The sequence below is a fragment of the Amia ocellicauda genome, chromosome 15, assembly GCF_036373705.1.
Source record: "Amia ocellicauda isolate fAmiCal2 chromosome 15, fAmiCal2.hap1, whole genome shotgun sequence".
NCBI lineage: Eukaryota > Metazoa > Chordata > Actinopteri > Amiiformes > Amiidae > Amia > Amia ocellicauda.
This window is the reverse complement of record NC_089864.1, coordinates 11,226,666-11,241,273: the sequence shown is the minus strand read 5'-3', so window position 1 is coordinate 11,241,273 and position 14,608 is coordinate 11,226,666. Positions and strand designations below refer to the sequence as shown.

The 14,608-nt window shown below is 40.8% G+C and overlaps 1 protein-coding gene across 1 annotated transcript in view; it reads left to right on the top strand.

Annotated features, from left to right (window-relative positions):
• The window catches only part of nell2a (neural EGFL like 2a), an 89,626-nt gene extending 86,746 nt beyond the window's left edge, over positions 1-2,880 (top strand). Inside the window, exons 19-20 of the mRNA XM_066724098.1 lie at positions 469-693; positions 2,396-2,880. Coding sequence (XP_066580195.1) covers positions 469-693; positions 2,396-2,437 — 267 coding nt within the window. The 3' untranslated portion in view covers positions 2,438-2,880. The remainder of the gene's footprint in view (positions 1-468; positions 694-2,395) is intronic.
• Positions 2,881-14,608: the final 11,728 nt, after the last annotated feature.

Genomic DNA, 14,608 nt, shown 5'->3' with positions numbered 1-14,608 from the left:
AGGATTTAGGGTGAGCAAAAATGGTTTAATTATCTGTAATAATGAACACAATCATAACAAAATCAAAATGGCTTTTAAATAATAATTGACATTACATTTGCAGGCATGCATTTGTCTGCTGCAATTCCTTCTAGTGAGGCTACAAATGAAAGTGCAAATGAAAGTGCAGGCATATAAAGACCAGAAAGATTAAAATGTTAGTAACAGTAGGTCATGCTCAACTAAATCAAAAAAAGGAACAGGAAACAAGGAAAAAAGGCCATAGAGTCTTAAAAGACCTAGAGGAAATAAGCATGTAAGTTTCTTTTATAACAGAAACATGACAAGTCGAGATTGATGGGCACCCAGTGCAATTCTGTCAGTTAATTCAGGAAAGCGTTGTATCCCCACATGAGTATTCTAAACAGAGGGTTGACCTCAATCATATTCCCTCTTTCCTTACGATGCACTGTGCTGTTCTGATTGCAGCAGGGAGAGGTGGATTGCTGGCCACTCTCCTGCCCCGCCATCGAGTGCGAGTTCACCGTCATTCCCGAAGGAGAGTGCTGCCCACGGTGTGTCTCCGACCCCTGCCAGGCAGACACCATACGCAATGACATCACCAAGACCTGCACCGATGAGCACAATGTTGTCCGCTTCACCGGCTCCTCGTGGCTGAAACACGGCACAGAGTGCTCACTCTGTCAGTGCAAGGTAAGGGGGAAAATCTATATCTTTAATCTGTGTGTAACCAAGGGTATATACACTTCACAGAGAAGGTCAGGAAGGCCTCTGCAGTTAGTATTTTAAATATTCTATATCATAGCTGTTAAGAAATTATTCACAGCCTTCTCTTTAGGCTTTTTATAGTTTGTGGTAAACATGATTTAAAAAAAAAGATGAAAGTGAAAATCATGACAGTGTTTTTATTCTTTCACTTACCTTTTGATTAAATTTGCTGTATTTAAGTTACAGGACATTTCAATTCGATACTGTTTTGTCACTGGAACACCATTAAACGTTTTTTAAAATTTAAAAGCTTATACCTCCCACGGCCCCTAAAGTTGTTTTTGGACTTCCTCCATCCAATGTATGTGCCGCCAGTCCTCCGAGTTACACTGCACAATTACAGAATCACGGCATAACATTTTCCTCAGAGAGAGGTTTTGAAATAGAGCTTATAGTTGTTTTTGTTTTTTTTAATTCAAAACATGTTGTGGTTTTTAAATCCCATTATCGCCCTATTACTTTTGTCTCGGTAATATTTTCCATTGTAGTCGAATCTGCCTCTGTGAAGTATAATATCTAGGACTCAGGGGATGCACAGCAGTGGCAATTTCTGCAACATTATGAGGAAAAACATCCAGCGCTGGCCGATTGCAACTACATATTGAACCAAATACATTTATGCCAACTCATAACTACTGTTTTAAAATTGATAGCTACACATTCTCAGTATTACTGCTAAGGTTGACACATCTGCCATGAGTCTCTGAGGCCGTGTAACACAAAATAAAACAAGGTAAGTATTTAATTGTTTTGAGACTGAAGTGAAATACACAAAGAAAGAAAGAGACCCGGAAAAAAATGGTGTGAGGTGCTAGTCGAAACAGAAAGGGAGGAATTGTCTCCACACCTGATTGTGTATCTAGGTACTGTGTTGAACTCCATTTCATTAGAATCACATCAAGTTCACATTCATCATGACAAATGCTTTTTTTTGTATTTATTTAATTTAACAAAGAAAATGAGAGCTCAGATGAGAAGGAAACCATAAATTCGTGTGGCCCTCAATCAGTGTTATTTGACAGCCCCAACTAGACTGATCTACCATGAGATACTCCCTGGTGTTTTTGTGATGAGAACTGAGATGGAAATCTTATGCAGAACATTCACTGTGTGGTTCCAGGTTTCCATACAAAAGTAATTGAACTGTCTGTAAGTTTTGCTGCCTCATCAATCATTCTCTTATTACCGGTTGGCAACTGGAAATTAAGAAATTATAAAGTTTTTTTGACAAAACAAGACAAAAACATTTGTTGTTGTTGTTGTTGTTGTTGACTAACACTCAAGCCTGAGGGACGATGCTGTTATTGCAGATGGAGCCTGTCAATCATTCATTGTTCATCAATACACGACTGGATATCACACTTTTCACAAGATCGCTCTCAGTATTGGGCAAAAGGTCTTTTTCCCTGAGGGTATTTTAGAACCTATAAATATAGGTGGTTTATGATTTACGAATTTGAAATGTATAAGGAAATGTCCAGATGTTTTGTGTTGGTTGCATTTGATTTAGTTATTTGTGAAATATCTGTCAGAATGTACTGTACATCTGTACATCCATTTGGGCTGTGAGGGTAATAGTGGAGTGCAGGGTTAATGGGGCCAATTTTCTTCTTTTTTTTTTTCATAGAATGGGCACATCTGCTGTTCAGTGGACCCGATGTGCCTTTAGTAGCTGTGACTGCTCTCAAGGCATTTGTACAGAGATGTCCGTAAGAACTGCAATTTCCTGTCCAGAAACTTCTTTATACCAAATACAAACCTGTATTATACCAAACAGATAACGGACTGCCCAAAAGCCCCTTACATACTCAACAACACAACTCCAGGTTATCGTGCGTTAAGGAAAATGGGTTTAAAACATGATGCTGTAAAAAGTACTTATATTGGCATGACTGTACTCAGTGTTGATCATTTATGGATTTTTAATGACTTAAATGCTAAAGGATCCTTGCATCCACGATAGTGAAGAATTCCATGTGTTTAATTTCCTACAAAAAAGAAATTCATCTCTATTTTGTTGTTCGGTAGCACTATGTTAATTTCTTGATTCATTTATTTATTGGCTTGTTATTGTGCAGCAGTGAAATAAACATTTTCATTTACATTATCAAATGTCTGCCTTGTTCTTCTGGTGTTTTAACTGTTGTGATAAACACTATTCTGTGTCTCTCTTCTCCTCCATTGTTACCATCGCTAGTTGGACTCTAAGATGTTGATTATTGTGTACTAATCGAATTATTCCCTCTCCCTGATGAATTATGAATTATGAATGATGTTAGATTATTACAAAATAAAAATCTGTTTGGAGATTAAATGGAAGAAATGATCCAAAGGGACTCTGCTCCTCTATGCTTACCATTTTACATTGTATATCACTATAGCATCAGGGGTGTTAAACTATACATACAATGTCCGTAATGAAAATGCAGTTATGCCTTAGTAGCATGTTTGAATAGGCAGGAGTATAAGGGGTTGTTTTACACTGAGCAATTACTGCAAGAAATGCTTGCCATCAGAGAGTGTTTATAATGAATTACCATCAATTGTTCTATTCTATTCCAGCCAATTATTTACCAGCAAGATTAAAGATTGAATTCATGATATTTTGGCTGGGACAAGTAGGTTCCAATAAATTTCAAACGGTCCATCAGTAACTCAATTCAGATCAGAGACAAGGGTTTTAAAACATTGTTACATTAATTACATAATAAATGGCCGCCGCCTCTTTGAATCTCTCTCATTACTCACATGTCACACCAGGCAATTTACCTGCTAGACGTAACTGCTCAGCGCAAACCCGTTCTGAGGAAGAGTTGAAGAACAATTCACACCAGACGTGTCCTTCTTTCTCACAACACAATCAAGTTGGAAGAAAAACACCATTCACAAACTTCATAAGTCAGTTTAAAAAAAAAGTAGAGCTTTGGCTTAAAATTTGCAAAATGAACTAAAACCGGCATTTCAGTGTTCCCACTGTGTAGTGTGGGGCTCTGCTGCTGGCAGCTGATTGGCTGATTTACTGTCCAATCAGGAGACCGAATTCCTCGCCACCTTATGCCAGGTCTGCCAGTGAGTTAAGCCTCCACAGGACGAACGGCAACACAGACCGTCGGCGGAGCAATTAAAGACGAGGCTGGTTGCACTCACTTCATCACAGCCTCAGCCAGGTCTGAGTTGAAGGTGATAAAAATCACCAAAGAACAGCATGAAAGCTCTCTGCGTTGAGGCGGAGGAAAGAGTTTTATGTCTGTCTTCTGTCTGCTGGGTTACATATGCGGGAGAGTGATAAAATGTGGAAGATAATGACAAGTTGATGTTGTGAGTCTGGAGAATATAAAACAAACAAACAACAAAACCTAAAGAAAAAGCCTCCTCTCTAGGTCGAATCCCAGTTGAATGGAGGAGCATTATGAAAATTGAACTGGTAAGTATTTTCATGTGTTGGAGCAGTACTGCAAATTAACCAGGGATGCTTGGGCCCAAATTGAAAACTTCCAGTTACAGATATAGGCCTGCACCGTGCCAATAGAAGTGATGTCATAATAAGAGTCTCGACTGCACTTGTTGGCTATTAGAATGGCTGCATCTTTTTTTTTTTTTTGACAGTGAACTGAAGTGTTTCTAACAAACCTTGACACAATTGTACTCCAAAGCACAGCATTCAAAATGGCTGAGACAATGTTAGTATTCAAATGGACGTTTAAACATAAAGCAGGTATACCTAAAGCACCAGTAATTATATAAACTTTATATTTTAAAAACATTATATATTTTTGAATGCATCTGAAGCTGCTGATCAGTCTGTCTCTAGCACAACGTATTTCTGAATTCAGAATCTGCCATTTCCAGGCTATAGTTCTGAACACACACTTCAGGCTTCATTGGGGTTCATTGAACACCTAGTTTAACTTGTCATATTCGCTCTGCTATCAGAATGTGTTCTTTTGTTGTGAGGTGCTTGTGGAAAACAGGAGGTGAGTGTTAGGTAGCGATTTTCTATCACCGTCACTGTCAGTTGAACTTTCTTGTTCTTGTTCTTCTATGATTTTTGTGTGACGTGTTTTCTTGTTTGCAGAATTAGATTTCCCTCATTTTATAAATTAAATGTTTTGCAGTATCAGTATAATATTATGGCCAAATGTAACAGGGCTCACAGTGTACATAGCTTGTTACAGGTTGGGAGACCTAGTGTTTTGGCGTAGCGGGTTTATCACTCTACTGAGTGGAATAGCGATTTTGTCACTACTGGGTGGCATGGCGAGCTCAATAACTACTGAGTGGCATGGCGGTTTTATCCCTGTACTGATTGGCATAGTGGATGTATCACTGTACTGAGTGACATAGCGGATGTATCACTGTACTGAGTGAAACAGCGGCTTAATCACTCTACTGAGTGGCGTAGCAATTTTATCACCCTACTGGGTAGAGCTGTGCATTGCAGTTCTAAGGGGGAGCTCCAAACTGCCCTGGCTACACATAGTTGTTTAGTCATTTGCATACATTCACGTAGAGTGTTAAAATGCTGTTGCAACGCCACAATGGGCAACCAGGAAATGTTTCAGACAATGTAAGCCTACACCAGGTTTGATTTGTATAGAACATATAATTACAAAAGTGTATTTTTAATTAATGGTGATAACATGCTTCAGTGATCATAGATATATAAAACTTTCAGTTGCACATAAGCTCCAATATTTCCTTTTTGGATTCTTGTCATTAAATGCATATATTCAAACCGATGAGACACTGAATAGTTTTCAGCACTTTGCCAGGTGAACCTTGAAATGTCAAATTACTTCGAAACTCATGAAAGATAATTGCTGAGGCAGCACGGAGGGCAATGCTGCTTTCATAATTTTGTACAGGGAGAGACTATTTCTTTAACCCAAAGTATATGCTTTTAGTAGGGTGCCCATGTCCTCAAAGTAGAAAATATTTTTTCCATTGCATGGGTACATTCACATTCAATACATTTTCAAGAAACATATTTTGTGCATTAAAGATGTTACAATTAAAAATATATATTTTTTTACTAACCAATAGCTTAGTTGTATTTCAGTAAGATGGTCTATGTGATTCCAACTTACTGTCAATATATGTATCACACCTTATTCCACACCCCTTCGTGATGTCTGAATTCTTCGCCCACCTCACAGCCACCACCACCGTGTGCTCTGCGACTGGGAGAAGATGGCCTCAAGTGTCACTTCTTCTGCCTGCTGGCTTGATTTTATTAATCGTTTCATTTACTTTGATTTGCCTGGTTAGGCACAGCACAACATGCTCCACTGCCCAGAGCCATGGGCCAAAACAAACACATAACATGTACTGCCATACATAAAGTATTACCATTTGAATAAATAATTCAAATTTATTATAATTGTGGATGTGCCCTCTCTGAATTTGAAAATCTATGGTAATTAGAAGAATATGCAAATGCAGCAAAGAAAGTTTTTTTTTTGTTATTATTAATTCTGAAGCAACATTCATTTGAGGCTTTTCGCACATGCATAACAGATTGCGGACTTCATCACGTATGTGGCAATACCAAGCCAAATAAGCATATGAATAAATTCTGAAATTCCCATTGTATGCTTTTGTAAACTTCAGGTATGTGTGCCACATATTATATTTAACAGAAGTAACATTAGTTTAGGATAATCCTTTAGCTGAATATATGATTATATTTGTGCATATATTGTGCATTTGCAATTTTATAAATAAGCAATTTAAATAAGACAAATACAATTACACTAGCTACCCATTACTAGTGTCCCATTATGAAGAAACAATCACCTGATTATCACAATCACCCTGTAAACAATGGCATCATTGATTAGTATAGTGTTTGTTAAAAAACCCACATACATATACCAAAAGTGCTTAATAATGTATTTATTTATGTGTTGATGTGTGTATGTTTTTATGTATGTATGTATATATTTGTTTAATGTATTGTATAGTATGTTTATTTGCAAAGTTCTTTACCCAATTTAATAGTATTGCTCTTGGATTGGCTACTTTTATTCAGCATCTATTTGTTCCAGGGGGTTCCTCCAACAAATCCATTACAATACTGTGGTTGAGAACAAATGTATCAATGGGAAAGACTCCTAACAGACGCCTCTGCTCTCAATGAGTCCAACCACCTGGAGATCACAGCTTTGAAACCAGGTTGTAGCACTTACTCGTGTTGGCTGGTGCCCCAGTGTCATCACAAACTTGGCCAGGACTGGGGGGAGGTATGGTTGGATGGGGAATCTCTGGCTCTCGATGCAACCGCAACTCCCAGCTGATAATGGCCAAGCGCCAGCAGGCATGATCGATATCATTGGGAGGTGAATCTGTTGGTTATTTTTCCACCCGTGATTTAAAGTGTGAAGAGAAGATGACTGCAGATGTCTTGAACTACGGGTGCATATGTTTTTCGGAGAGTAGTGTTGACTTGGTTTGAATACCAATTGATGGTTTTAAAATGGGATGATAAAAGAGAACATAATGCCATTTCCCTCTCTCTTTCTCTCTCGCTCTCACTCTCTTTGTTTGTCTCTCTCTATATATGTGTGTGTAATTATATTTATTATGATTTCTTTCAATTTTTGTATTTATTTAGAAATGCTCATTTGCAAAAAACTGTGCTTGGGGGGATGGTCACAGTTGGCACCAATTTTATTTTCTATTTCAAACAAAGTGCACCAGATCCTTTTACTGCTTGCAGCTTTCACGCTTTTGAACTCTCCAAGGCGAGATAAATAAAAAGTGGCAAAATGTGAATTAAGCTGGGTAACCTGTAACCTCGAGGTTCATGTAATTGAATTTTACCTCAGTGGCTGAGGGCATTTCCATTACCCTTCATGGCTTCTTCCCTAATTTGTATTGTGTGTGGCAAATTAAACGGCTGAATCAAAGCAACATGTTTGATTTGTATGCATGTTACAATATACACACAGTCATTTTAATAAGCTATTTCAGCACATTATTTGCATAAAAATTAAAAACTATGCCTTCAGACTGTGCCTAAATGTGCCACTGATTTCCTTCTTGGAATTATATACACTTTTCCTGCAATTTTCTTAAAACTAAGTGGTAATATATGTGTATATAAAACTGATTTTTCAATAGACAAAACTGACTTTTCATAGTTTTTTTTGGGGGGCCGTGCATTATTCGATTTGCATACCTCCAGGCTCCAGAAACGAGGAAAACGAATCAGGAAATTATAATTGTAGCATTCAAATTAAAGGCTGATTAACCTCTGACATTTGATATCAAGCAATCAAAATCAATGCTTTAAGCCACGCTCCGAAACTATACACAATAGCAGACATTCAACAGTATCTGAAGAATGGACCACAATTCAGAGGAGTGGAATATGATGTAGGGGAAGTGAATTATTGACATAGAATGAATACATTCATGAATAAATGTATAAATAAATAAACAAACAGCTCTAACAACAAAATAATCAGTCTATTTCACCCTAGAGTTATACACAATCTCAGAGAAATAAAGACCAGCCAAGCTTCCCAAAGTGATGCCAGTGTTAGGATAATATTTGGTATTCTGCTGTCAAGCTTTGAGTTCAGTCATATAGTTGATAGTTTTGCAGCTGAGCCTGTCTCCTCTAGTGTACAGGTTTTTCCTCTGGGACACCATGAGAGTATGCCTGTCACTTCCTCCAGCACATTCTGGCTAAAGCTTGCCTGCCTAGGCCGCTTCAATGCTGGTTTTTAAGTTGTATTATCATCCTTCTGTCAGTGACAATCAGACACAGCCTCCTGCATAAAAAATGCAATGGAACCACATTTTGCTGTGAGCTTTGGAGGCCATTAGCTGTGTAGACCACAGTGAGCCACTTCAGAGCACGGATACATGTCCGCTAGAGATATTAAATATACTATGTATATAGGCAAATAGGATGGGAGATGGTTCCTCAGTGCTGGGTTTCTATTCAGACAGGAGAAATAATACAATAATGAAGATATTCTTACAGTCTTCCATAAATCTATTTACCAGAGGTTGTCAGGACAATGCCAAAATTGATGCAGAGCAATTATTGTGAACAAAACAACAATAAAATTATATATTCTACTGTTTTTGAACATTGCTTTAATGTTATTAGCTTCTATCTACTTTATGTAACCCTGCAGATGTATGAGATGCATTCCCCAAGCACATCCCAGTGCAACCAACATCCCAGCATTTTGTTAAATAATCCATACGCAAAAATCATTAATAAGGGCTCCCAAGTGACTCAGTTTGCCAGAATTGTCTGTTTAGAGTTCGTGGACTGGTCAAATAGCTGTTTGTATTCTAGGATTAACATAAGTAAAGAAGAGAATGAGATGATGATGCACTTGCATCAGAGAGCACACGTGTTGTCTTCATTTCTCTTGGGCTTATAAGAGGGTTGTAACCTTGAGTCAAGCTGAATAGTAATTGGATGTTCCAATATGGTGGGTCCATAATTATTCAGTGATACATAAGGATTCCAATGGAATAAAAAGGTTTGGATGTGTTCCAAACATCTTGATGATCCCTAGATCATTTTAATAATCTACAAACCCTGTTTAAAAGAAATTGACAAAATGCCATACTTTTATCTTTTTCCAAAAAACTATAAAATACATATAAATATAAATAAATAATTCATCAATTACACGTCACCTTGCTGGTATGATACATTCTCTCTCTCCATTTTAAGAATATAATCTCTCAGTCTTAGTCTTTCATTTGTTTATAATTACTACATGTTTAATGGGAACCAATACATCAGGGTATTTCTGAAAAAGCTACTGTCATGACTGTACTGCATTGTGTTGCTCTCAAGCCTTTTAAATGCCACGGAGGCTGCCATCAGAAACCCACTCATAACTGATCTTTAAGGGCAGTGCAGAACAGATTGGATCTCCCCAAGAGAGGGGATGATGGAGACAGATTGTATCAGCATTTACAATGTGGGTCCCATAAGCAAGACATTCAAATAGAATGAAACAAACAAACACACAAACAAAGAAACAAGCAAGCAAACAAAGAATGAAAGAAATGAATTGCTTTGGATTGGACTCTGAAGATTATTTCTCAATCTCTAACAAATAGGTTTTACTGTAGTGTAAATACTGACAAAAACTTCAGTGTCTCTCAGGCAAAAACAACATGAATGTCTCAGAGATCACTGAACACTGATCTTTTCAGTTCAGTAACGATGCCAATACTGTGATGAACAGAAGTGTCTAGGGACAATTGATTTATGGAAAAAAGAAACACCAAAACCTACACAAAACATTATGGTTTATATCGATAGGTTTTCTGAAAAAGGAAGCACTGCCCAAGGGGGAGGGGTTTCAGCGCACTTCCGTTGGAACCCAATCAAAACATCTCTATATCAAAGCTGCCATTGGCCCCTGTGCACATCACTCAAAACAGGTCCCTTCATACTTCTTGTTTGTATAAGACGTGACGTCTGCACAGGAAGGAGACTTGAACTCCTGAGCAACTTCGCAACCCTTGGGCAGTGCTTCCTTTTTCAGATAACCTATCATTATCTTTCAAGTCGGAAGCACTGCCCAAGAGGGAGGGGATACTGTATAACAAAACCATCGCAAGGAAAAAGGCAGCGAGTCTGCCCTGAGGTGTACCTCTATGGGGCCTTGGCAACATAACTACAGACAGGAGCCACAGAAGCCCCTTGGGGCCACACCTGGGCTGTCCAGGAGCGAGGACTGCAGTCACGCTCTACCGGGAACTGTCTGCAATCAGCATATACAAAGCGGGGCTACAGAGGTCAACTCTTACGCCCTCCGCTTACAATAGCAAGGCCGGCTGCTCTACTTGTGCAGCTAGGAGTGAGGCCATATCTACTTGCACAATATATGGCGCGGGCAATCGAGCAACCTGTGCAGCCTCCGTGCATTAACATGGCAGTGGACCACTGATCCTGCAGGAGTGGGGCCACAGACCCACTGTAATTCAACACAATATACAGCTGGCTAGTCAAACACTGGAGTAGCCACAGCTGAGCACAACAGTAAATACAACGCGGGCAGCAGGAATGTTCTTGCCGCTTCCGCGAAGTACAGTAGCAATCTTGCTCAACTGAACAGTACATAGCGGCCAGCTCCACTCTGCTGTCATAATAATATGTATATCGTGGGGTGCAGGAAGCAGATCATGCACCCTCCGCGTAACACAGGAGCAGTTGTCACCTACTAGCAAAGCTAGATGCAGGACAACAGCGGGCTCTACCACTACAAAAATATATATACACCGTGGGGTGCAGGAGCCAGCCAGTGGCCACTTGCAACACCAGCTCTACCAAAAAAATAATGTCACAATTGACTATATACACCGCGGGGGGCAGGAAACAAATTCATGCACCCATTGCGGAATCACAGGAGTGGTGGCCCCTTGCTCTACTAGCACAGCTAGGAGTGAGGCCACACCAAGCTCGACCATGTCATGACAAACTAATGTACACCGTGGGGTGCAGGAACCAGCTCATGCACTTCTCGCGTAACACAGGAGCAGTTGACACCTCCCGATTAGCACAGCTAAATCAGGGCAACATCAGCTCTTATGGTGTTGGGATAAATTAACTATGTACACAGCGGGACAGCAGCAGCAGTCTCCTGCTCAATGGTTCATAGCCAGAGCGTGCCACAGACCTGCTGGCCAGGAGCAGCTCCCGCAGGCTACTGGGGCTCGACTGAAGCCAACACCAGGTTCCCAATGGAAGGGACCGGGTCTGTCACATCCAACCTGTAGAACTAGATAAATGTGAGCAGTGAAGCCCAAGCTGCAGCCACACAAATGTCTGCCAAAGGGGCTCCTTGAAAAAGGGCCCACAATGTGGCAAAACCTGGAGTTGAGTGGGGCACCATGGGGTCCCAGTGGACTCATAGGCCATGGTAATGGTGTCCACAATCCAATGCGAGAGGCGCTGCTCTGAAAGTGCCTAGCCCTGTGTCCGTGCTCCACAAGAGTTAGTCCAAGCGCCTAATGCCTAATTTTGCATTCCAAATAGCACCTGAGGCCCACACAGGGCAGAGCAGGTGAAGCCAACTCTCTTGCTCTGAAGCGAAGGGAGGAGGATGAAAGCCATCAACTCAATAGGCCTGTTGACATGGAATAGAGACAGCACTTTCGGGAGGAACACAGGGTTAGGCCTGGGTTAGGCCTGGACCCTGGAGCCATCTCCCACAAAACATACACACGATGGGTGTACGGACAGGGTGTGTAACTCGCTCACACGTTTTGCAGAGGTGATTGCCAGCAAGAATGCAGTCTTAAGTGACACTGGCTTCAGCTCAGCTGAGTTCATTGGCTCAAATGGGGCTTGGGAAAGTGTGTCCAGCACTACATCAAGACTCCATGCAGGCAGTGAAGGGGTGCAATAAGGCCGTAGCCATCGAGCTCTTTTCAGAAACTGCGCAGCCAGGAATTAAGACCCAGGAGGCTCTCCATCAATCCAGACATGACATGTGGAGATGGCCACCAGATACACTTTGAGCGTGGATAGGGACTTGCCTGGTCCAACAGCTCTTGTAAAAAAATTGTAATATGACCCCGGTGGGGCAATTACCTGGGTCATGACCCCCGTCTTCGCACCAGGTGCAAAACGTCCGCCAGCGGTAGGAATACTGCGACCTTGGTAGAAGGAGCTCTCGCCGACTGAATAGTGGCTACTACTGCAACTGACAGACCCCAGGCAATCAAACGCTCCCTCTCAGGGGCCAAGCCCAAAGCTGGAGGAGGCCCGGGTTGGGTTGGTCTATAGAGGAGACAGCGTGATCACACATGACACAGCGTGTCGATCCCCCAGGTAAAAACAGCAATGAGGGCCTCTTGGGACCACATTCTGGTCGCCCAGGAGTAAGTCATCAGTCACACTCTACTGGGAACAGTAATGCAAATAGGAGGGCAAATAGTATCTCTAACCTCACCTTCAAACAATACTAAGACCATATATGGAGCGGGGCAACAGGAGACCAGTTCACATGCCCTCGCTTACCACAGGAGCAGCCCCTTCCTGCCTGACCAGCGCAGCAAGGAGTAGGCAAAAGCAAGCTCTACTGTGTTGTGGCCAAGAAGCATACACAAAGCGGGGCAAGAGGAGACCAGCTCCATGCCCTCCGCTTAATATAGGGCTCAGTGAACTGTATAAAATGGGGTAGCAGAGTAACACACACGCACTTCCGTGGCAACATATGCAACGGGCTGCACAGGGCCAGCCTGGGTGGCCTCCACTGAAACAGCATTGACTATACACAAGGGCAGCCTAACAAGACAAGCCCTGTGTAGTCGTGTAAATGAGAACCGTGCTGCAGAGGCACACTGCTTGGGCTCCAGCCTTGTCAAGGTGGAGGCAGGTGCCGGGAGCTCTAATATAGAGATGTTTCGATCGCGTTCCTACGGAAGTGCGCTGAAACCCCTCCCCCTTGGGCAGTGCTTCCGACTTGAAAGATAACTGAGCTGAGCGATATCCGGAAAGGCCTGATAAGATACAGCTCGTCTCCTCCAACATGAATTGTAAAATGGCTTGTGAATAAATGTGAGTAGATACCATGTCACACCTAACTGACCTGTATGCAGTCTTCTGTCTTTTTGTATCATTCCAGAAATATTCTGACCAGCTCTATAATTGTGAAAGTTGGCCAGCCCAACAACAGTAACCAGCAGAGACTATCCACATACTGATGAACATTGAAATTGAATTTTTGTGACCATAAGTACTAGTTAAATAATTAAATGACCGATGTTAATGAACGAATGAATTAATTTTGTTAGACTCGTCTCGCGTAAGATAAGACTTATGGCTGCAACACTGACCTTTCTCAGTCAATTTCACACATGCAGCATGAAATATGGCAGTCTAAAATGAAGGTAATTTATTAGATATGGTTACATGTATTTATGTCTATGTCTATGAGGTCTGTTCTGCAGTATAGACCCCTTTTGATGTCTCTGAACAAAGTCCTGCACTCAGCTCTTCCCAGGCAGGGTATTGATATTGTTCGCTCATATAAGCCAATATGCCAAGTGATGGTTACTGGGGCAGGAAGGGAAGATGTTTAATCAATATTGCCACGATTTTAGAAAAGAATTAAAGATGATGGTCTTCAAATCATTTGAGTCAAGAGCCCTGTGTCCTTTCACTCAGACATACATGCTGAGTCCTCACCTAATCTTCCTTTGGGGGAAGTTCATTAACATATTTTATTTGGTACAGGTGTTGAAGCTAGTGCCCTGTTGCTATACAGACATCTGGGCTATTTACTCAAATCTTGTATTGTGCTTTACCAAGTTGCACCCTTTTCCTCCAACACGCAAAATCAGCAACCTTAAAGCGTAATAGATAATGAACGCAGTGTAAAAGTGTGATAATCCGGAGGAATGTGACTTCACCAATCAAGGCAATCTCACCTAAACTAAATGGGTGGTGGATACAGACCTTGCTGTCTGGACTCAAAAAACGGTAACAAAATAAATTAAAACCTTTATTCCTTATCACAGGATCCTAGTGCAGGAATACAATTAATTCTACAAGAGGCTGATAGAACAGTTGTAATCTATTATTAGATATTTTAAATGTGAGTTGGAGCCTACATGTCAATTAACTATGTGTTTGTTCTGGCTTAAAAGACACAGCTGACAGCAGGGGCTGTGTTGATTGCCAGAGCAAACAAGACTGTCGGACTTTTTAATTTTTTTTAAGGGAAAGATTAGCATAAAGCACTTTCTCTCCTGTTTGATTCTAATAGTTTATTTTTTATGAGTATGAAGAACCATGAAAATGCAGAGGCATGATATATACAGTAGAAATGAAGGGACGGATTGATAT